The sequence below is a fragment of the Haliotis rubra genome, unplaced genomic scaffold, assembly GCF_003918875.1.
Source record: "Haliotis rubra isolate DU_JTF1 unplaced genomic scaffold, ASM391887v1 Scf100, whole genome shotgun sequence".
Classification (NCBI taxonomy): Eukaryota; Metazoa; Mollusca; class Gastropoda; order Lepetellida; family Haliotidae; genus Haliotis; species Haliotis rubra.
In genome coordinates this window covers 28,999-52,117 of record NW_025764893.1, presented here as the reverse complement: position 1 = coordinate 52,117, position 23,119 = coordinate 28,999, and the positions used below count along the sequence as shown (strand labels likewise).

Here is a 23,119-nt window from a genome sequence, read left to right as displayed (position 1 = left end):
TCACCAACGAGTAGTCTCCCTTGCCTCCTGTGGCACCCTTTTTGGTCACATGACCAGCCATGTTTGTCACTCTCTCCGTATGTACAGGGAAATCTAGAGTGCCATAAGAGGGGAGGTTGTATAAAATATCAATTTTAGTCAGAAAATTACATATTTTTCCTTATCCTGACTCATGCTAAATGCTTGCAGAATCCGTCGGAATCGGTGGTGGGTCAGGCCACTTCTGGATTCTCTGGCTGTTGATTTACGTCCTGTATTACCCCCCATGGGAACTTATGACGGCACTGCTGATGATTCTGTTCTTTCAACTTCCTCTGATGAGTCTTGGGGGGAAGGAGGGGAGGGAAAAAAGACCACAACTTGTCAGATTTCTTCCGAAACTTCTCCTGACATTTTTGTGTGGATTTTTAGATATACTAATGTTCCATTAGTTATCTATTGAAACTCCATCAAGTCCGTTTGAGTCAGAAACGGACCGATGAATTGCAAATTTTATCATTGTACAAAATTGCCACAGAAATATAAATAGTACACATGTTCATCATTTACTAATACCCAACAGCTTTCTGATATTTAAAAATTTTCCGGACTCCACCAAAAAAGTTGTTTAAGAATTGAAAACGCAAAAGTTGTTATCTGTTGCGTCGGGGTGAAACTGCAGAAACAGAACAGCCAGTCATGGCGGGGGACATCTCAAAATCTATTCCGGGAGACCTGTCAGTTCCTCGTCTGTCGTAGTGTCATAGTCACGACTTACAGGGATGACAAGTGGTGCCACAGTTGCCTGTTGTAAGCCACCCCGAGACCAGTAACCTTGTTCAATGACGTTAGCTACCTTGTTGACACAGTTTTGCCAAGTTTCAGTCGTGATTTTGTTAAGGGATTCCTTAACCAAAACCTCTATGTCACGTAATCTAAAAGTTGTGTTTGATCTGGCAACATCTCCTTTGACAATACCCCATATCATTTCAATGGGGTTAAGGTCACAGTGATAGGGTGGAAGTCGCAAAATATCGTGACCCTTATCGTGACCCTTTTATGTAACTGTCAACTTTGTAGAAAGGTTCACCTTTGTGGGTTTTTATGATCTCATATAGCTGAGGCTTCGTTGCCTTTGAAGGCCGTGCGATCTGAAATTTCATATCACCTTTTCGACTGTTCGATGTCGGGGCTTTACTGTCGGGGTCCTGCACGCTGTGGTATGGGGCATTGTCCATTACGATAAAAGACTTCTCTGGTAGAGCTGGTACCAACTTGTTTTAAACCCAATCGAGGAAAACCGCACCATTCATCTCGGAATGGTAGTCTCTGTTATCTGTTGACTTTGCCGTGAATACCAAGTTGCAGCCTGGGAGAAAGCCTTTGCTGGAGCAACCAGCATGGAGAATGATTAGTCTCTCTCCTTTCCCTAGAAACAGCTTTCTACGTGACCCCTTATCACCCCCATCGGGTACCCACTGACTGCTGGCAGTGTAATGCAGGCACTGACCCAGGTCTCGTCCAAGTACACTGGCTCGAACCCTTCCTCGCGCTTCTTCTTTATAACCCTGAGAAAATTATTTCTCAAGCAAACGATATCAGGGCGTTCACAGAGTACTGACCTATTCTCCCCGAAATATTCTTATAACGATACCTGAAAGAGTGTAAGAGTCGCCAGAGTGTGTACTTTGGTACTCTGAGGTTGTGTTCTTGCTTCAAATGCTTTTTTAAAATTTTCAGCGACATGTATTTGTTTTCAGAATAGAGCTTGTTCATAGACTGCCTTACAAGGTTCTTTTGCTGCCCCCTTACGGAATTTATTAATGGCATAAAATGGTTTGCCCCTTTCGGCTTCAGCATGGAAAAAATCGTACACTTTAATCATCAACTGTTTCACTTTAGCATTCAACTTCATTTTTCATCAGGCATGTGTATCCCGTGCACGACGAGAAAGTGGCTGTTCCGTTTCACCCCGCCGCAACAGATAACAACTTTTGCATTTTCAATGATGATAGTTTCTTAAACAACTTTTTTTGGTGGAGTCCGGAAAATTTTCAAATATAAGAAAGCTGTTGGGTATTATTAGTAAATGATAAACATGTGTACTATTTATATTTCTGTGGCAATTTCGTACAATGATAAAATTTGCAATTCATTGGTCCGTTTCTGACTCAAACGGACTGTAGTCTGTCCTAGACATGTGCATGGACTTTAACCATTTGCTCTCCAGAGCGTTGGTTTTCACAAGTCAGCGCCTTTGTGGAACCGTTAGTTGTGCTACAACAAGTGGCCCAAACTGGTAAATGCCTGAGACGTCTTCGGTGGCAATGTCTCTGAGGTAGTGGTTGGCAAACACCGTGTCCGATTTCCAAAAGCAGCTCTCCATTATTGTTGTAATCGAGTAGTTTCCATGCAGAGCAAGTGTAGATGCCAGGGCTCTGACTTCGTGGGGATTGGAGTCTTGTGGAGGCTCAAGTGCTGCTGCTTTGTAGGCCCATAGTATAACGGCTCTCATCCATATCGATATCGTTGTCCGTTAGACTTCCGTGGGCGTCTCAGTGGATAAGGGGATGAATAGGCGCTTGAATTTTCGTCTCCTTGTTTTTGTCCTTTGTAGTCCTTTTTGACTTTTAGTGCTCTGACAGGGCATAAGGATAGATCCTGTGTATCCTGTGGCCCAAGGACTGTAGAGAGTGCTGGGATGTGGAACTGTCTGTCAGGCTGGCCCGGGCAGTTGGTTCTTGGCAATAAAATCCCATCTCAGTCCTAAATGTACGATGTCACGATGTCTTGATTTAAATCGTGTTCATTCAAAGTCCAGAGCATGTATTTCTGACATCCGTGCTGCTGTTGCTAGGGCGATCAGGAACAGCGTTTTCTGCGTCAGTATTTGAAAGGATGTCCATTCTAAAGGCTCATAAGCATCACTGGTGAGATGTTGTAAAACTACGTTGGGATCCCAGGCAGAAGCCTTGAATTTCTTTTGTTGGTCTTCCAACTTGAACGAGCGTAGTAGTGCCAGTATCTCTGGTACTTTGGTCAGCTTGACACTCGTGTTCATGGTGATAACTGTGCTGAGAGCAGCCAGGTACGTTGAGAGTGTTGAACCTTTTAAGTGTCTCGTCTGTCGCAGATGACACAGGTATTCCGCCACTTGAGGATGGGTTGCTTTTACTGCTGTAAAGCCTTTCCTCGTTGCATACTGTTCAAATCTCTGCCACTTGTCGTCGTACAAGTTGCATGTAGAGCTAGTGTCACTACTTTCGCTGCTCTGGCAGAGTACCCTCTAGTCTTCAGGCAACTTTGATACGCTCCACGCGTGTAGCTGGAACAATGCCAGATTCCCATGAGCTCGCTTGGTGTGTGGATGGACGAGCAGGTTCGACTACTCTGGTAGTTTCAGGGTTGGACTTCTGAGTTCTTGTATGAGGACAGGAAACCATACCCTCGCTGGCCAGTAGGGCGCAACCCAATTCAGTTGCAACGTTGTCGTCTGCTTGATTTTCTGTATTACTTGTCGTCTGCTTGATTTTCTGTATTACTTGTGGAAATAGTGGAAATGTGTAAGCGTTTAGTCCTACCCATGAGATGCTTAAAGCATCTGTTGCCCATGCCTGAGGATCCGGAATCGGTGAGAATGTTGGTAGTTGTTTGTTGAACTTTGTTGCAAAAAGGTCTATCAGCGGAGATCCTACTGTCTGTATGACGAACAGGAACGCTTCTGGATGTAACATCCCTTCCGTCAGGGATGGTTGTAGTGGATGAGATAGGGCGTCCGCTATGACATTCTTTGCTCCTGGAATGTGGCATGCCTTCATGTAGATTTTCAGGTCGTCGACGATGCTGAACAGGAGAAAGCTGAGTTTTAGCAGACTTGCTGACCTTGTTGATCCTTGTTTGTTGATGTAGAACGCTACTGTGGAGTTGTCCATGTGGACCATGAGCCTTGCGTTCCTTAGTACGTTGGAACAGTGTTGTAAAGTGTTGATCACTGCTTTCATCTCAAACAGGTTGATGTGCAGAATTTGATCCTGACTCGACCACTTCCCTGCTGCCACTTCATTGTCGAGGTGAGCACCCCATCCTTGTAGTGATGCATCCATGTAGAGATGAGTGTTGCAAGCTGGCTCTGACAAAAAAGGTTCCTCCGCAAACATTCGACTTCTGAGTCCACCATAAAGGTATGGTTTCAGACTGTCCAGTAGTATCAGTGGATCCAAACTGTCGAGATGGGCATTCACAATACTGTAGTGGGCGCAGCTGTAAACTCACTCTGCGAGTCATGTCTTGAGCTGAGGTGAGTAGACCATGCATGCTTTGCCAATCACGTAGTGTCAACGGAGAGAGCATTGCTTGAGATATCATATGTTGTATCTTCACCCAACAATCCTCTGGGACAATCGTGTGATTATGTGGTGTGATGAACCATATTCCCAGAAATTGAAGATCCTGTTTTGGTTCCAACTCCGATTAGGAGATTACTAGCCATCTACTGCAATCATGTCCTACGTTGTAGGTACGAGGATCTAGGAGCCCTTGCCATGTCCGTCATGGAAAAGGAGAGATGATCGATTCTGGAATCATGGCTTGAAGCTTGTCTCAATATTCCGGGTAATATGTAATGAAGATGTTGTCACCAGAATCCGAACAATGTGCAGCGATGATGCATAATACGTCGTCTCTAGATCAGCAAAAATCTATGATGTACTGGGACTGCCATCGATGTGAAGTCTATTTATAGTCGACCGGCTGCCACGATCACAAACCGTCTCACGCTTGTCGCTGCAAGCCCCCAGATAATCAATATTAAATCTGCTGACAGGGGAAGTCCTCTATGACCTGTGAAGATAGTCGAACCACGTTGAAAGAGTTGTTTACAACTGTGGACAACTTCCTGGCACCTGACTGAGACGTCACCGGTGTTGCAGGTAAATGATCCTTGTAGAATCTTGTGCAGTTGTTGATTTCTTCGTCAACACTCAGCATTGTCCGTAACCTCTCTGTTCAGCTTGTGCTGGAGTTACACGAGTGAACACATGTCTTGATGGCTGAGTGGAAGCGCCGGAATCTTTTCCGCGTAGTACCGATGTAAGCAGACTGTTCCCTGTCTGTTGTGACTGTATTCTTCAACTTTATAATCTTTACTGCAGTCGTCATCTTATACAGATGTTCTGTAAAGTTGACCGTAACCGATGTCTCGCTGAGGAACTGCGACAATGCTGCTAACTGTCCCCTTGAAATCTCGTAAGCCCATGTGATGAAAATTCATCTTCAGTGTTTTATCGGATGTTATCTGACATTGTTACTTCAGGTGTGTGTCACTTCCTTCAGCCACGCGTTGATCCAACATAGCCATCATCTAGTTGTAGTGTCCAGTTGCGTTATCTTCTTATCTTCCATCTTGAAGATCTAATACAGGATTCACTGATGATCTTGTAATCTCAAACCCTGATGTATCATGAAGGGCTCTGTATGATGAAGGGGAAATCTGCTATCGTTGAACGGCGGGACATGCTGACTCCCCATGAGTGCCTGTGCCCAGGTTGATGAAGGTCCAAGTTGGAAGATCCGTATCTTCCGTATCTGTAGAATCCTGGAGAACGACTGGATCTACTTCTGTGTTAGAATCCTTCCTGCTGAGACGCTGAAACTGTGTGGAGGCTCCTCCAGGCTTCTAACTGCTTATACTTCTGACAGTAAAGATCTTCGCGAACGTAACCGTTCGTGCAGGCCTTCATCCGAGAGAGCTTGTATAGCTAATATTCCTTCGCGCAGGGCGACTGTCATCGGAGGGGTCTGCTATGCTGAGCTGACGTTAGTAGAGTTCTCCAGACTTCTAACTTCAGACGGTGAAGTTGGACATTTCCCTATCTGAAGATCCATAATGACGCGAGTCTCTGTATGTAGATCTGTATGTAGAGCTGTGTGCAGGTGAACGGTCTCGGTGTGACCGTGTATTCCCCCTTGCAGTCTTGAGACATCTCTCTAAGCCTTCACGAAGGCTGATTGACGTAATCTCCCCCTCTGTGAGATGTGGAGTGCCTGCGTGCATGTTCAAGATGTGAGTCTAAGTCCGACGGTGATGACGATCCATATCTGCAGCGTCTGTAGGGTTCTGGAGAACGCTTCAATCTGCTTCTGTGTGGAGAATCTTAGAGGCTTCTTTCAGGGACGTCTAAGGCTGAGCTGATGTTGGTAGCGTTGTCCAGACTTCTAGCTTCAGTCGTTGAAGATCGTCAGGTGCGTGGCCTTAGCGCAGGCTTTCCCCTTCATCCAGGTGTGTTGGAGAGGCTGCTGAATCTTCACGCAGGCTTGTAGTCGTCGTAGCAGCTTCCTCCTGCATGAAGCGAAGTTCCATCATCGACATCATCTGATCTGTAAACTGTTGCATAAACAGACCCAGGTTGAAGTTCTGCGATGTATGTTGAGACTGCTGCAGGGTTGATGATGCTTTTGAGAACGTTGAGGCCTCTTCTAAGGTACGTTGCACTTGTGAAGAGTTGACGCTGCTGCTATCTTTGGTACCCGATGATAGAAGGTCTTCTGTCAGTGGCTGCGCTGATATAGTTGTCGATGTAGCTGTTGAAGCAGGCTTCGTCTTCTTGTGACTTCAGGTATGATGATGGGGGATCATCATACCCGTCTGCTTCTTCCGGAGGTACAATATCGGCAGTGAAGGATTTCGTCTTCTGCGTAGAGCTGTGAAGAGACTTCTACAAAGTCTTAGGAGCTGTAGACTTCTTCTTCTGCGCTGAAGAAGATCTCGTCTTCTTCGTCTGCTATGAGGAGAGCTCCGTTGATGACGATCTCTACTTAATCGAGAGGAGTTCATCACTGGAACAGCAACCTGCCCTCGTAAAACGCTCGGCAATTCACTGGAATTATGAACCTCGGCAGCAGTAATTAACACACGATTATCAGCGCAATCACTCGATTTACCAGACATGACTTGTGAATACCTTCTTACCCAGTCCATTGCACGTTTATGAAGAGAAAAAAGGTAGTTATTAAATTCAAAAGTAGTTAGTTTCTGACAATGTTTACAGCGAGAGCTGGAAGAACATGTAGTAGTGCAATCAGGACATAATATATGCGGGTCAGCCACAGACAGCCGGTACCTACAACGAATACAAGTTTTCATCAATTGTAAACCAGATAATAAACATGGCAAACAACGTACAAATTAGACATAATATCAAAACATTTGATAATATACAATCCAAAAACCGTATATAGCTGCCATTTAGATGTAATAGGTCCAAAATAGGAAAAGGATATGTGCCGTATAGGGACCCAGGTGTGCTCACACAACCGTCCTCAAGGGCGAAGAAGGAGAGAGTGACAAACATGGCTGGTCATGTGACCAAAAAGGGTGCCAAAGGAGGCAAGGGAGACTACTCGTTGGTGAGTGATGATTATACATCCGCTTTTTAGAAGGGAACTTCAAGGGATTTCAAGTGTTCCACTATCATTCGCAAGAAGAAGGAGACAAGCATTTAGCATGAGTCAGGATAAGGAAAAATATGTAAAATATGCAATGATAAAGTGAAATTCTCAGGCGGGACGACCAAATTAACGTCTCACATGCGAAGGCATCACTCAAAGGTTTTGTTTCAGTCTCCGTCACGACCAACTGAATCTCTGCGGATTCTCCCCATAATTGGAGAGAGCTGGGATTCAAACCCATGATCCTGGGTTTCTGGGATGCCGAGGGACACTACTTTGCACAGCGAATTGTGGTGATTAAGAGGGCAAGACCACTGGTGACCTTAATCCTGACAGACCTCCGCTTGCATCTAGTTGCACATAAATGTCTCAAATGAGTGCTAATCTTTACTAGTGTAACTCTGTTTTGTTTGTTTCTGTGTTGTTTAACGCTGCAAGGAGTAATATTTCAGCTATGTGTAGGTGGTCTGTGAATCATCCAGTCTAGACCAGACAATCCAGTGATGAGCATCATGCACATCATTCTATGCAATATGGATATGATGACATGTGTCAAACCAAATCAGCAAGCCTGACCACACAATCCTGTTAGTAACCTCAGTCTATTACATTCTGATTACTTTATAATGTCAAAATTTATACAGCTGGTGTTTTTTTGTGAGTGAGTGAGTTTAGTTTTATGCCGCACTCAGCAATATTCCAGCTATAAGGCGGCGGTGTGTAAATATTCGAGTCTGGACCAGACAATCCAGTGATCAACAGCATGAGCATCGATCTGCACAATTGGGAACGATGACATGTGTCAACCAAGCCAGCCAGCCTGACCACCCGATTCCGTTAGTCGCCTCTTAAAACAGGCATGGGTTACTGAAGACCAATCCTAACCCGGAACTTCACGGGTCGGTGATTTTTGTATATGTGGAAAGATCGAAAGGCAACATATGGTATAGAATCCTCCACGAGAGAGAGAGGCTGTCAAATGAAAGAGGAGTGTATCGAAATTGCTATTTTCCTAACCAGGAACTGAAGAATGAAAATGAAGCAAGAAGAAGCTTTTAGAGTGAGTGAGTGAGTGGGTAGAGAGGTTTTATTGTTGCACTTTTAATTAACAAACACAACCTCCAACTTAGGGCAACAGTGAGAATTCTAGTGTATTTAGTACATTTATCATTGAAGCATATACAGAGCCATGCAAAAAGTATTCGGACACTTGACATAAGTTCCATACTTACATATTAATTTAGTATAGCATAAATTATTTTCAGGAATTTAATTTTCTTAAGATCCAAGTCAAATTTTGCACATTTATGAGGAATCATCTTACCTACAATCACATAATTTGTTTAATTTTCCGTTGCTTATTTATTGAATGGAAACAATTTAATCAGCACATGTACAGTGCCGTGAACTCCTTTAACATGGCGGCCTATGGGATTGTGCATTGTGGAACCATACGTAAGTTGATAAATGTGATGCCATTAGTTAAATAGTGGTCGGAAAATTGAACTGAAATTATGTGCACAGAGCAGAAATGATTTCAAATTTGCATGTCAAATTTTACAAAGATCCATTCTAAACTCACTTCATGAAAATTATTTATGCTACACTGAAATAACATGTAAGTCTGTAGAAATTATGTGAAGTGTCCGAATATATACGGCATCGGTGTGTATCTTTGTTATCTTTATTTTCATTGGTCACAGAATAACAGCTAACCAGGGATAACCATAACTAGTGAATAAACAACAGCAGGACGTCCATGTTATCCCATAAATATCACACTCACCATTTACTGAACTCCTTCTCCCAGTTGCCGACTACGGACACTGGCATCACGATCAGCACCGACTTGATCTTATCCATGTCAAACATCCCAGACAGGAACCCAATCACCTGGATCGTCTTCCCTAATCTGAAATATTCATTTATTGTGTTTGTTTGTTGTTGTTTAATGCTGCACTCAGCAATATTCCAACTATATAATGGCAGTCTGTTTGTTGATTAATGCCAGACACTGCACCTGACAAATGACAAAATGCTTCAAATGTATTTCTTGGTTTTAATTAGTTACAACTTAGAGGTATACATGTTGACATTTGAAAAAGAGTCTTTTCCAGGTGATGTTGCCACTGGTTGCCATGGAAACATGGCGGAGACGATCAGCTTTCTAGCAATGTATAACATGAACGGGTTCGTCAGTGCTGGGTGGGCGTTGTCATGGGTGAAAGTTCGGGGTTTTCGGGGTTTAATTACAAACATATTTAAATATTATCACACACATGCAGATGTTTGTACCGGTTTATATTAATTAAAATGACTTTTTATCGAAAACGTGTTATATCACGAAGTACATGTGTTAAATATGCAAAAAAAATCAAAATCTCGATTTTGATATATTGAAGCAAAATTGTCAATTTAAGGTGCCTTGTCTGGCCTTAACGCCAATCTCTGCGATTTTATCATACTATAAAGTATTTGGTCCTCTCCTCCCACTCTCCTACCCAGAGTACCATACAGATAGCATGATGGGGCTACAACGATTCGGTTCGATTTATCGAAAATCGAATAAGACACCTTAGTTTCGATTTTTGAAAACCAGTATCACTAATCGATACGATATTTGAATACCTATTCAAATTATTTCCACACAGCCAGAACATAATTTTGACTCCAACTCTAGCAGTTTCAGGTGCTATAATAAGGCGAAACGTGATTGGTTGACAATGAGAATTGTTGTTAGTAGACATCGCCAAGTCGTCGATGGCTTTCACGGTAAATAAAAAAGTCGACTCTGAGAATTTATTGAAATATGATGTTTTTACTTGTATGAAGAATCGAATTAAAAAATGATCCAATCTAACTAAAATCTGTGACAAAATGGTTTCTTCCAGTGAGAAAATATCCTAAAACCTAAGAGAAACTATTTTGATTTTCTTTGTTTTCAATGATTCAACAGCTCCACATGCTGTCATTAAAGCCTTATAAACATAGATTGTCAAACAATTCACTGTCATACAATTCACTGTCACAGTTGTAAAATAATACTGATGTTTGAATTTTAAACATAAATTGTATATTTAGATACTTATCCTATCTCATGTCTAGTACTCTCTCTCTAAATTTGACGAATGAGTGGAAATGAAAAAAGTTTTGAACTTATCTCGGCCTCCGGTTCAAGCACCCGCCCTCCATGTTGTCCTCCTTCCTGGACATCTCGCTGTCTCTCACGAGAGGCATGCGTCACGCGCCACTACCAAGTCACATGACCATTCCTTAGTGATCATTCTCACTCTTGGAGTAATTGTATATCAAGGTAGTGGGGAGGCAAGATGGCCATCCATCGCGTGAGATAGGATAAGTATATAAATATACAATATATGGTTAAAATGTTCAAATTTTTAGACTTATCCCTAGGTATGGTACTTATTCCATGGTAGGACGGCGGGCCGCAGATTACCCTCCACGGAACCCCTTCACATACTAAGCACGATACTGGGAAATGGTAGCATGCAAGTAAAGTGGTTCCTCGCTATTTTAATGTTCGGTTCTGAACAACATCGAATGACCCTCACTCCTTTACATAAGCTTAATCACATATGTGTCCGGCAACTTGTGAGTAGAACACATCAAAAACCACTGGTATTCGGAATACACTTCCAGGGTTTTACATGACGCACAATTCCTGCGTATTTGACGCAACAATTTTGTAAACGACTCTCAAAATATTATCATACGAGTCAAGCTTGACGCAAGTTTTATGGGTGGCCCTCACAATTCAGTTCAATAAAATCGATTTGATAAGCAAAAAATGATATTGTTTGATGATAGTTTGACTATTACAGGGCTGTCAGATTGTTCCAGAGAACTCAGAGGAGAGAGTAATCCTGGCTGTTTGAGTGAGTGAGTTTAGTTTTACGCCGCACTCAGCAATATTCCAGCTATATGGCGGCGGTCTGTAAATAATCGAGTCTGGGCCAGACAATCCAGTGATCAACAGCATGAGCATCGATCTGCTCAATTGGGAACCGATGACATGTGTCAACCAAGTCAGCGAAACTGACCACCCGATCCCGTCAGTCGCCTCTTATGACAAGCATAGTCGCCTTTTATGGCAAGCACATGGGTTGCTGAAGACCTATTCTACCCCGGATCTTCACGGGTCCCTGGCTGTTTGAATTGAACAATGCTGTAGTGTCATTTGGTGGTTTGACATACACAGTTACATACTGAGAATGATTAACACAAAGAAATATTAAAATTTTCATGACTCCCAAATATTGAAAATGACTCCCAATAATAAATATTGTGAGTCACCATGACTCCCATTTTTAAAAGTCTGTGTAAAACCCTGCACTTCACTGACGTAATAGCTCAGTGAGTAGACCGGCTGACGACGACTGCCAAGCCAGAACCAATCGTCGGAATTGTTGTTAACCTTCCACATCGGTGACCGATACGTCTCGGAGGTAGTGCGACAAACAAACGTGTCAGACTTCCAAAAGCATCCTTCCATAATCGCCGTGAGGGAGCAGTTACTATGTAACGCTATAGTGGAGGCTAATGCCCTAGTCTTGTGGGGATTAGACGCAGCCGGCGGTGGTTATTCGGCGAACTTATAAGCTGACAGGATGGTAGATCGCATCCAATAGGATAAGGTGGTACGGGATACTTCGGTCCAGGATGCAGTAGACAGAGGGATGAACGGCTGTTTCCTTAATCTGTCTCGGTTCTGTGATGCAGCCAAGTAGATTCTAATCGCTCTAACTGAGCAGAGTGCCAAATCATTAGTGTCGTTATGACCCAATATGATGGACAGTGGTGGGATGGTAAACACACGATCCAGCTGTACGGGCAACTGGTGTTTAGCGACGAAATCCCAACGGAGTCCGAGAAAAACCCTGCCCCGCTCCTACTGCTCGAACTTCATCCATGAAACATCCAGTGCATGGAGTTCCGATATACTAGCGGCAGTTGCCAGAGAAACCAGGAAGAAGGTCTTGAATGATATGCGGTCAAAGGCTCATACTCGTCTGAGACCAGATGATGTAAAACAACAGATAGATCCCATGCGGGAGGTCGGAACTTCTGAGATTGGTCGGCAAGTCTACAAGTACGCAGGAGGTACTGGAGTTGACGGAACGTTTATCCTAGTAAAGGTCGCAAAAATTGTGTTGATAGCCGCCAGATAAGTAGCCAGTGTTGTACCCTTCAACTTCTTAGTAGAATGAAGATGTTGTAAGAACTCTGCAGAGGCAGAGTAGGTGAAGAACATACTCTGTTCATACAAAAACGCTTCAAAATCTTTTCCATTTATCATCATACAACGAGCAAGTCCGGAATACCAACTTGGGAAGGTGATGGTTGAATCTCGTTACGAATAAGTCCACCTGTGGTCTGGTTAACGGGTAACACATCGTCTGGAATATTGATGGGAGCAACTTCAATTCTGTGGGGATGGTTGACTGGCCTGGGATAGAGCCGCCTGCAATGACATTCTTGATCCCCGTCGAATGTGTCTTACCCTTACGACAATGTTGAGGGAGTCTATTAGTTTGTAGAACCTTAGCTTGTCGATGAGATGTGACGAGCATGTTGATCCCAGATGGTTGATGTAAAAGACCACTGTTGCATTGTCTCGACTGAAGCAGGAGATTGGTGGACTGTAGATAATTCAACCAATCTTCTATTGCTAGAATGCTAATTTCTCTAGCAAAAGTACCTATTGTAGTAAGTAGAACTGTTAGCCTGGCTGGCTGGATAGGTTCGGTGCAATAGGCTGGTCGTGAGAGGCTGCATACAGATTATTGGTAGTCTGTATCCTGTCGCTTGGGTATTCATGACAAACGGCTCGCTCAATATTTTCCAGTTGGGTACGAATAGTCCCAGTCTTCGGCATAGTCAATCGGCACGACTGGAGGCGGAAGGTCCCAGTCGTGCGGTGATATCCTTTAGTCACTATTGTCCAGAGCCGGCTCCAGTCCTGGAGTCGGTCCTAGGGGAACGATGGGATGAGGTTCCCTCAATTTATGTCCTCTTTGGCAACGAAAAAGCCTCCCTGAAGTCTGGGTTAGATGGAGTAAAGGAAGGTGTCTTATGCTGACGAAGAGCTTCCTGCAAGTAGGTTTTCTGAAGTTGCATTAGATTCACCGAAACCAGAAACTGGTTTCCTCTGTCCACTTTTAAAAGAAACCTTGTGGATCTGTCCATTGTAAAGAGATTCGACAGACCATGGTTGTCTAAAAAAGTTCAACCTTGTATCTGTCCTCCCATGATGAATGATTCAACGCACCTTCTGCGCCTCGTATAGGCTAGCACATGAGACCCCCAAAATGAGACATCTGTCCGAAGACAGCAGACAGCTGTTCAATAATCACGCTCAAGCACTCTGATTTAAGCATCCTGGTTAGATACTGCATGTTGTAATGTCTCATTCACTGCATCAATAGGGGATAAAATATAGTTCAAAGCTGGAAGGGTTCGACGAATGGACGTTTCCCGGTGAGCCAGGCATAGTGTATTAATATCTTCATCCATTGTAGGAGCCATGGCAAGACGCGTCAGTCCATGTACATGAGCCGCACTGATTGAGAACCTTGGTGCAGAGAACCCATCTCGAACGCGCTTAAGATTCTTGAAGGCCAAATCTAATGATCCTGTGATGCGAATGATACAGTCTTTTGGTTGTAAAGTAATAGATGACATATCTTGTCCCCTCATGCAACACGATGAAATAATATCTGCTGAAGTGCTTCTTGGTAACTTCAATTTTTCAACAATCCATGCTAAGACCTGGCCTGGTTCGGGTGATATCAAAACTCCCATCGGATCCAGATATTTCGGGTCCGAATGATTTGGTGACAAAGTCTTATGTCAACGAATGGAGTAATAGTAGGTACAGCAGCTGTAGGTACTGGTATCTGGATAGGTAATCGTAGAGGTACAGGAAGTACCGTGAGTCGCCGACTGCTGCATAGTCGACAAGGCAGTAGTGAATGCTCGCAACATCATCTCAAAATTAGGTTGTTGGAGTTGAAACTCCCCGTAGTTACCCATGACGTAGGCAAAGTATGTTGCTGAAGTGGTATCTCACTATGACTACCCGAATCCATATTCCTAGGCAGAGGTACAATATTCGCCAAATCGCAGTCTGGATTCGAACCTGCAATCTGAGATGCTCTCGAAACTGTACTGGAAGCTCGTCGGCGGTATGTCACATGAGAGCCCGAATGACGTAAATTCGATGAATGGTGATGGCTCGTATATGAGCGAGTAGGAGACATTCGGCGATCCTCCATAGAAGAATATCCTTCGAAAGTGCGACCTCGATGATGAGGAATGGTGAGAATCCTGCCTGATGATAGCGATCGATATCTCGATAAATGATGGCTAGTCGATTGTCGATGTATGATATGAGATAGATCAACGGATTGAAGCCGCCATGGGATCACTGACAGGTAGGTTCGCCGCACCCGATGTTGTAGGTAATCGCGACAACGCCAAACGAGGTCAGACACACCAGAAGTTCCTGTCTGGTTCGTCTTATCTATGACCACGAACCCTCGAAGATATAGATGATCGACAAATCTACATCTTCATTCCCCAGTAAATAGGAGTTGGAAGAAGCGTCCAGAAAATCATCCCTAGGTTCGGACGATGGTGTGGATCCCCTTTTGCTACTTTGGGATCGCATCTACTCTTTAGACTTTTTAAGAAGATGGGCCATGCTCTCCTGATGTCCTCCGGATAGTCTGTCCACACGTACCAAGGGACCCAACTTTCTTATATTCAGTGAAGCTTTCAGTCAAAGGTTTACAGTAGGAACTTACTATCCTGAAGAACAAACCCCACACAATCAACACATGATGTATGGGGATCAAAGCAACAGGGAAGATAGTTCTACATTTATCACAAAGTTTCCTTTTCAGAAGAAGATGTTTCTTTTCTTCCTAATACTAACATATGGGACCCGTGATTCTTTGTGGAAAAGATTTAGGTTCACAAATAAGCTGCCTGCACTGATCAGCTTACAAGAGAGAATGATCACTAAGGGAGGATCATGCGACTAGGCAGTGGAGCTGCGGATGCATGCCTCCTCTCGAGGGAGACAGCCAGATGTCCAGGAAGGAGGACAAAATGGATGGCGTGGGTGCTTGACCAGATGCTGAGATATGTCTTCAAGGTTTTTGTTTCCACTCATCTCAGTGAGAATTAGAGAGAGAGAAGTACTATAATGCGAAATAGGATAAGTTTAAAACAACCATGTAAAACAATATGAAGAGCTCATCCATCGAAAAGCTTGGTACAGGCCAGAATAAGCGCATTTTGCTTACAATAAAAGTCTGATCACATGATATGAAAGTGGCAGTGGTGTTATGCTCAGTTATGATGGCTGACGAGAGATTGGCATCTCCATGTCATCTCCCAGAATGCCACCCTTCTTCTTCCTGTAGAGGTCCCAGAACCACAGCAGGCCTTCTTTCTGATGCATGTAGAGCTTCTCATAGAACTCCCTGTACAGGTAGAAGCCTTGACCAAGATGTTCCATAGTGCCATCCTCCTCCTCCTCCGAGCTTCCCCCACCATACTGGGCTAGGTACGCCTGGAAATGAAAGTTTGACGGATTTATAGGGAATTCAGTTTGGGAGAAAAAAATGTTTAAACAGCTCACTAAAATACTGGTCACCTCTACAAAACCAACACAATCAAATCTACAGAAAAAATGAACTGCAAAATTTGAAATAATAATAAAACAATTTTTTCAGGCAAGTGAGTGAGATGGGGTCTATTCGGCTTTTGGCAATATTCTTGAAATATCACACCAGAAATGGGCTTCACAAATTGTATCGCTATGGAAAATTGAACCTGGGGCCTCTGCATGATGACTGACTGACTGAGTTTAGTTTTACGCTGCTTTTAGCAATATTCCAGCAATATCACGTCTGCATGATGAGCAAACGCTTTACAAACATGGAAACACCAAATGTCTGACTTCTACTTAACAGTGAGCAAGTGAGTTTAGTATTATGTCGTACAACAATATTCCGATCAGTAAATAATTGAGTCTGGACCAGGCAATCCAGTGATCAACAGCATGAGCATCGATCTACACAAATGGTCTACTTAATGGGGGGCAGTGGGGTAGCCCAATGGTAAAAGCATTGCTCGTCATGCTGAAGACCCGGGTTCGATTATCAACATGGGTACAATGTGTGTACCCAAATTTTTGGTGTCCCCGACGTGATATTGCTGAAATATTGCTAAAAGCTGTGTACATAGAGAATCTCACCCAAGTGTCTTCTAATATCAATTACATCACCACGAGTTGATAAAGTTACAAATATCCGAGGCTTGCCGGGGATATTTTTACTTTTATCAACGAGTGTTGATATATTTGATATCAGAAGACACGAGGGTGAGATTCTATTTATCATCCAAAATCACTCTTCATTAATTTTCAATGAAAAATGTACATCTCTAAACATGGTACTGCCATTAGACTTGCAGTGCAGCGATGTCATAGCATTCTGACGTCATCAAGTACATGACGTCATAGCATTGTCAGGACATTGTACAAAATCTACTGTCAAAAACGATATCTCCTAGGAGGTATCGTTTGATCTCACACAAGCGATATCTCCTGTGGAACACAGTTTGGGATGATAAAACCATTTACACACTCTACTTTATATGCATTTCACATATGTTCATTATTGGTCACGTCATTACAAGTCATTTCAAATTCAAATCACACACCAACCGTCTGACGTCTGCTGATATGTTCATAAGACAAATTTCCAATCACTAACCTCCATTTTCTTGATCCGTTTGGCTAATTTTTCTGTGTAGTGGATCTTCAGGGCCCGTTTGTTGAATTCCAGGGCTCTATCGACCTGTCCGTGTGAAGCCAGCTTCTTGGCCCTGGTGACCAGCTTATTGAACATGACCTGCTCGTCCACCTGGTGGTCAGCATCGGAACCAGAGGTGTGACTGTCTTTCCTCTGTGGTTTACTGGACATGGGGGATTCATGCTGCAGATTCTGGACTTCTGTGAATGTGATGGAGGAAAACACTTCATTTCCCCTTGTTTATTGTTGAGTAGGGCCATTACGATTCGCTAGCATTTTCGCTGAATAAAACTGTATCCCTTGATGAATTCAATTCCTTATTCAACTTCTGACTTGTTATTGTTACCCAAAACAAATACCATTGCCTGACGACAGGGTCAAGTGGAATTCTCCGGTCGATCAAGTAAATATCCACATTAAGCTTTACCGTGGTACAGTAGTACCAAACTACTGAATTGTTTTGATGTATTTTGATGATGACATAAAAATACAGTTGCTGCCAACTAACGTCTCTGTTTCATTTCCTTGGGTATTCTTAGAACGACTTGCATTGTATTTCTTCAATCGCCATTTGCAATGTTTAGATCTACAAACTTATTGTCATAAATGAGGTCACAATCTATTTACAGTAACATATTGGCTTCTAACTGATATAACCCTAATTTGCATGTTTAGACTAGACTTTTAAGTTATTGGTTTGATGTTACTATCGTACAGACACACACAGTGATTATTGACCGTTAAAATAAGACAAGGACCGGTGAATTCAAGCTATTATCAAATGTCTATCAGTCAAGGGACGGAAAATTTCAACTAGTTACATTCTAAACTAACTATTTTATTCAAAATGAATCCTGAAAACAGAGCTGTAAGCAGCTTTTTGAAAAATACAGATGTAGTCAGTGTATACTAGAGTAATTGGTGTTTTATTGATTAAAAACTGTTCAGAATTTATCAGCTGTTCTGTTGTTTATAATTGATAAAGATTATTTGCAAAAGGAACCAAATTGTTAATTGTGGTCAAGTGAAATTAATATTTGGTCAAGTGGATTTTGAAAGTTACATTTCAACCCCAATGCAATATTTGCATTCGTTACCCAATAATCGTCATCATATCGTATTTGCCCCATACTGTATTCATTGCAGCCCTGCTGGAGGGCTCCAGATAATTTTTCAACATCAGGAGTACGTACTCCTTACTTTTTACATTTAAGAGTACTGGAAAAACTTAAGAGTACATTTAGAGTACTGAATGGAATTTAATGGGGTATGTGATCTTGTGTTTCGTTTCATATATGCACAACATTGCTACTCTTGTGTAAACAGGTAAAAATACAATAAAACAATACTTTTTTCAGATAAATACATCTGTAAATGATTCTAAGACCGTACACCATTGCTGTGGTGCATATCTGCTACGTTTTCTAAATTATTTCCTACCGTATCATGAATATTTATCATCCGTACATACGTAAATACTGCCCTTATCTGGAGCCCCGCTGCTGTTTAGCAATATTCCAGGTTCATGGAATGTCTAAGCAATGCCTGGGTGTATGACTACATTTTTGCATTTAAGATTATTGCACTTACGGTATATAGTGACATGCAAGCATATATATATTTGTGTGACAGCTTGAAATTGATATGGCATTGGAATTTTCTTTAGGCATGAATATGGTCACAATGTGACACAATCTGCATGTATATGCTAAAGGTATCATGGTTATATTTAAGAAATGAGTATATCCGGGGTTTTTTTTCATTATTTTAATTTTGCTTAATATTTTATGATAAAGATCTCTCTCTTCTTATTAATATGAGCAAAAACAAAACAAATTGCAATCCCATGCCAAATGCATGTAGAAATGGGATTTGGCCATAATTGGTCCTCAACTACAACTTAGGTTTTAGTACTATTTATGATTTGTAGCTAATCAGTAATATAAATCCCACCCTGGTTGTTGGCAGGCTTTTCAAATAGGTAGATCTATAGTTCCAGAGGAACGACATTTCTCTTATCATAAAATTAATAGGTAACCTGCATGTTTTGACCAATGCTTGATTTTCTTCAATACTGCAGCAACTGTGTTTTCACTAGGGCTGCGATGAATCCACTATGAAGCAAGTATGATACATATGACACATAGGGGTTACAAATATGAATATTGGGTAATGAATACAATGACAAGTCAGTAGTATTATTAATTATATTCAGTTAAAATTACTCAATAACACAGTAATTCTTTGACATGTTTCCATCATGTTGACTGTGTTCATTATTCTTGACAATAACCAGTGACAACATTACTGCTAAATTAATCAAAAGAGTTGAATATGTTTCATCCATGAGCAGTCACCAAAATGACTAAACATAGGCAACAATATTCCAGCTAGTTGGCCTGTAAAGTGAAGTTGTGAAGATGGTGGAAGATGAATGACTTGAATTCATACAAATGATTTCGTATTAAACTGGCAATCTAGAGTTGCAGGCTGAAATACATATCCACTGGAATATGGAAACTGGCAAGACACATGCATGTGCTTACTATTGGTTTCGGATGAGACACGTGACAGATGTTTCTTTCACTGTTGAATGACAGCTGTATGAACATCGATTTTTAAGGCCCACCCGTGACCTGAATGATATCTCTCTCGTGATTTATAAATGTGTCTGAAATAACTAAGACTTTGCAAGTGAATGACAAAACAAAATCATTGAATGACTGGCAACGGTCACAGCCTGTTTCTCCTACATATCAATAGCACACACAGAAAAATAGACTCTTCAAAGTTTCAAACCCCACCCAGAATTTGCCAGCCTGACACTGTCACGTTACTGCTCACCTTTGAATGGTCTCTTGTCACTGATAGTGATGCCACCAAACTGCCTTTCCGTGTTTTCAACATCAGAATCCATGGTGAATAATTCTTTATCCACAATGACAGTCAAATCAAACCACAATACACATGCCTATGATATTCAGCCTTTCGAAAAGTGCGCCAATCAACAGGAAGCTCTCTTCTGTGCAACTTCGCTTTACAGTTACCCCCCTTTAGCAAACTCCCTGCATAGTCCGATAACAATGCGTTGCGTGGAGCATTTACGACATGCGACAGGGAGTCGAGAACCACTGTCTTGCCAGGAGACTGACGCTCAAGTATCTGAATATATACTCATTCCAATAATGGTTGTCACCCCCCTCCCCACCCCAACCCCACACACACCTCACACCCCCTCTCAAATTAAAACAAATGAAGGGGGTGACAACCATTATTGGCATGAGTATATATACTCATGCAATGATGGAACGAATAAGGGAACACATGAAAGTAGTACTGCTCCTTTATATATTTCCAGAATTTCACCCACAGTGCAATACATACCTTGTGAAGAAACCTGGAAAAGAATAAATGAACACTTATACTTGTTTCCATGTGTATATATAAATTTAACAGTAACAAACAACTCCTTTTAAAATGAAAAGAATCCCCAGTGAGATGGGACTTTCAGACCCCGAGGAAACCTAACTTGCTTCATTTGGGGCTTTAGCCCTTCAGCACCACAGAAAGGGCTAGGCGGAAAATAATGCGGTTAACGGGCTGTGAGACTGTATCCCCAAGCCCAACTGAGAGTCCCAGAATATACGTATCTCAGAGATTAGACAAAAACATTCGCAAAGGAATCCACGAGCATTAATCAAGACAAACTTAAGAAAATATTTATTGTGTCTCTCGGATAGGCCTTTGCTAAAAGCCTTATGTAAATTTAGAATATCTCTTCATGATTTTAATATTAATCACCTACGTAGAAACAAACATGAACGGTTATCTCCCAATTGACAGACACCCATTTGACAGACACCCAACTGACAGACACTGAACTGGAAGGTTAATTAGGGTAACACCTACGAGTATAATGGAATAGTCCACTGTGTAGTGAGTAGAGCAGGGTGAGCCTGAAACAGGTTCGTTACTGAGAAGTTTGATTGTGGGTAAATAGAACTTTAATTTGTTGTGATTAAATGATAAATGATTTCTCTTCTCAAAACTGATTAATTACTGTCGAATATAAAATTGATTGTGTTTATTGATAGAAAAGCCCCCCTCCCAATAATAGCATATGTACAACAGAAGTTAACTGAGAAAACGTTTTGTTGGAGAGATATAGGTATGTACATATTTGAAAACATTCTGATTTGCAGTAAATGAGACACCTGCATTGCCATGTAAGATACGATTAATACAAATCAGTGTTCTAATTTTAACAATACTGTCTAAAGATTGTAACAGTTTATGTCTTTGAGTAGTATACAATGGACATTCAAGGGAGAAATGAAAATATTTATTCTAAATAAATTGTGATTAAGTGCACTTAATAACTTCTTTATTCCATATGAATAATATTTAGGTTCACATTTGTCTTTATTTGATTTATATGATACAACAGTGTCGCAATTTCTAATAGCTAAGCTAATGTTTTCAATATGATGATGCCGACACCCGTTAGACTAGAAGGTTAAACTGAAATGTTTATGAAAATAGACCTTTTTTTTTTTATTACAGCAATAAAAATTCAAATTACTGTATTTTCGTCCATCTTTCAATATAAATGATATAGCTTCAGCTTGTTCCTGTGTTTTTATTTGGACTATTCCATTATAATGTGTAGGTAACAGGTAGTAGATAATCTGTTCACTGAACCGTAAATGTTGTTGTTTTAAGGTGTCTGCGAACTGGCTGTCTGCGTAATGGGAGGACACCACATGAACATGTATATAAATCACTGTTTGCAATGTGATTTTAACGTTATGGAGGACGAGGTCAACGTCCTGTTTATTTGTAAAAAAGTATCATGACCTGAGATTAAAATATCTCCCAAGCCTATCAAATGTTAAGCACTATTCAGTGAAACTCTTGTGTAATATATTAAATACAAATAATGAGGATAATTTATGAGCACTCGCCATTTTTCTTAAAAATGTATTTCTATTGAGATGTAAATGGAAATAGAAATATTACTGTATTGTTCACCGCGTGACATGTAATCTATCAAATACAATTGTATGCTAGGCTATGAGGCCGAAATACTGAATAAATATATATCATATATATCCAGACAAACTTATACATTGACCCCGAATTAAATGTAATGTAAAGATCATATAGATAAACCCACGGGAATAAGGAAACCCCACGATGAATATACCAATTAGGTTGGGGCTGAGTGAGTGAGTGAGTATTGTTTTACATCACTTTTAGCAATATTCTTCTATATTTTAAAACCACATCTTGATCTGTGACATTGTTGAATACATTGCGCTCATAATCTATACTGTTTACAACATTAATGGATTACATGTATATTTTTATTGCAGGGTATTAAATCTGATTTACACATTTAGCGATTGTTTCAGGAATTCTTTATGATTATACATTGAATACTGACTTCAAGTATATGTAACACCTACCAAGTAAATGTTCTTTTTCTGCCGTTGTTAGTCTGACTGTGAGACGTTTACTCTCATCTCCTTCAAGAACGGGTGAGAGAATCTTCCGACTTCTCGACTTCATTTTACTACGCTGACTCATCTGGAGAGAAAAAGGAAACCTGAATCTGTAACAACAGGCCAGCTACTGGATCATGGCTTCGATAATATGGTAGTTACAAGAAATTCAGATATGCTGTTGTCCAGAACATATAGTAGTTTGCAACAGAAAGACTTACAAGGAACGAAACTTTAACATAACATCTTTCAAGCAAGACATTTTAATCCTTTTCAGTCAAAAAAGAAATAATTCTTACCGTATTCTAATAATGAGAATTGCACTGGGGAAACGCTACACTAAAC

General features: G+C 41.4%; 1 protein-coding gene across 1 annotated transcript in view; it reads right to left on the bottom strand.

The window, feature by feature from the left end:
- LOC124266326 (DNA excision repair protein ERCC-6-like) overlaps nucleotides 1–20,280 on the bottom strand; it is a 68,739-nt gene extending 48,459 nt beyond the window's left edge. The window contains 4 exon segments of the mRNA XM_046701132.1: nucleotides 9,212–9,338; nucleotides 15,835–16,024; nucleotides 17,232–17,470; nucleotides 20,115–20,280. Coding sequence (XP_046557088.1) covers nucleotides 9,212–9,338; nucleotides 15,835–16,024; nucleotides 17,232–17,470; nucleotides 20,115–20,187 — 629 coding nt within the window. The 5' untranslated portion in view covers nucleotides 20,188–20,280.
- Between the last annotated feature and the right edge of the window lie 2,839 nt (nucleotides 20,281–23,119).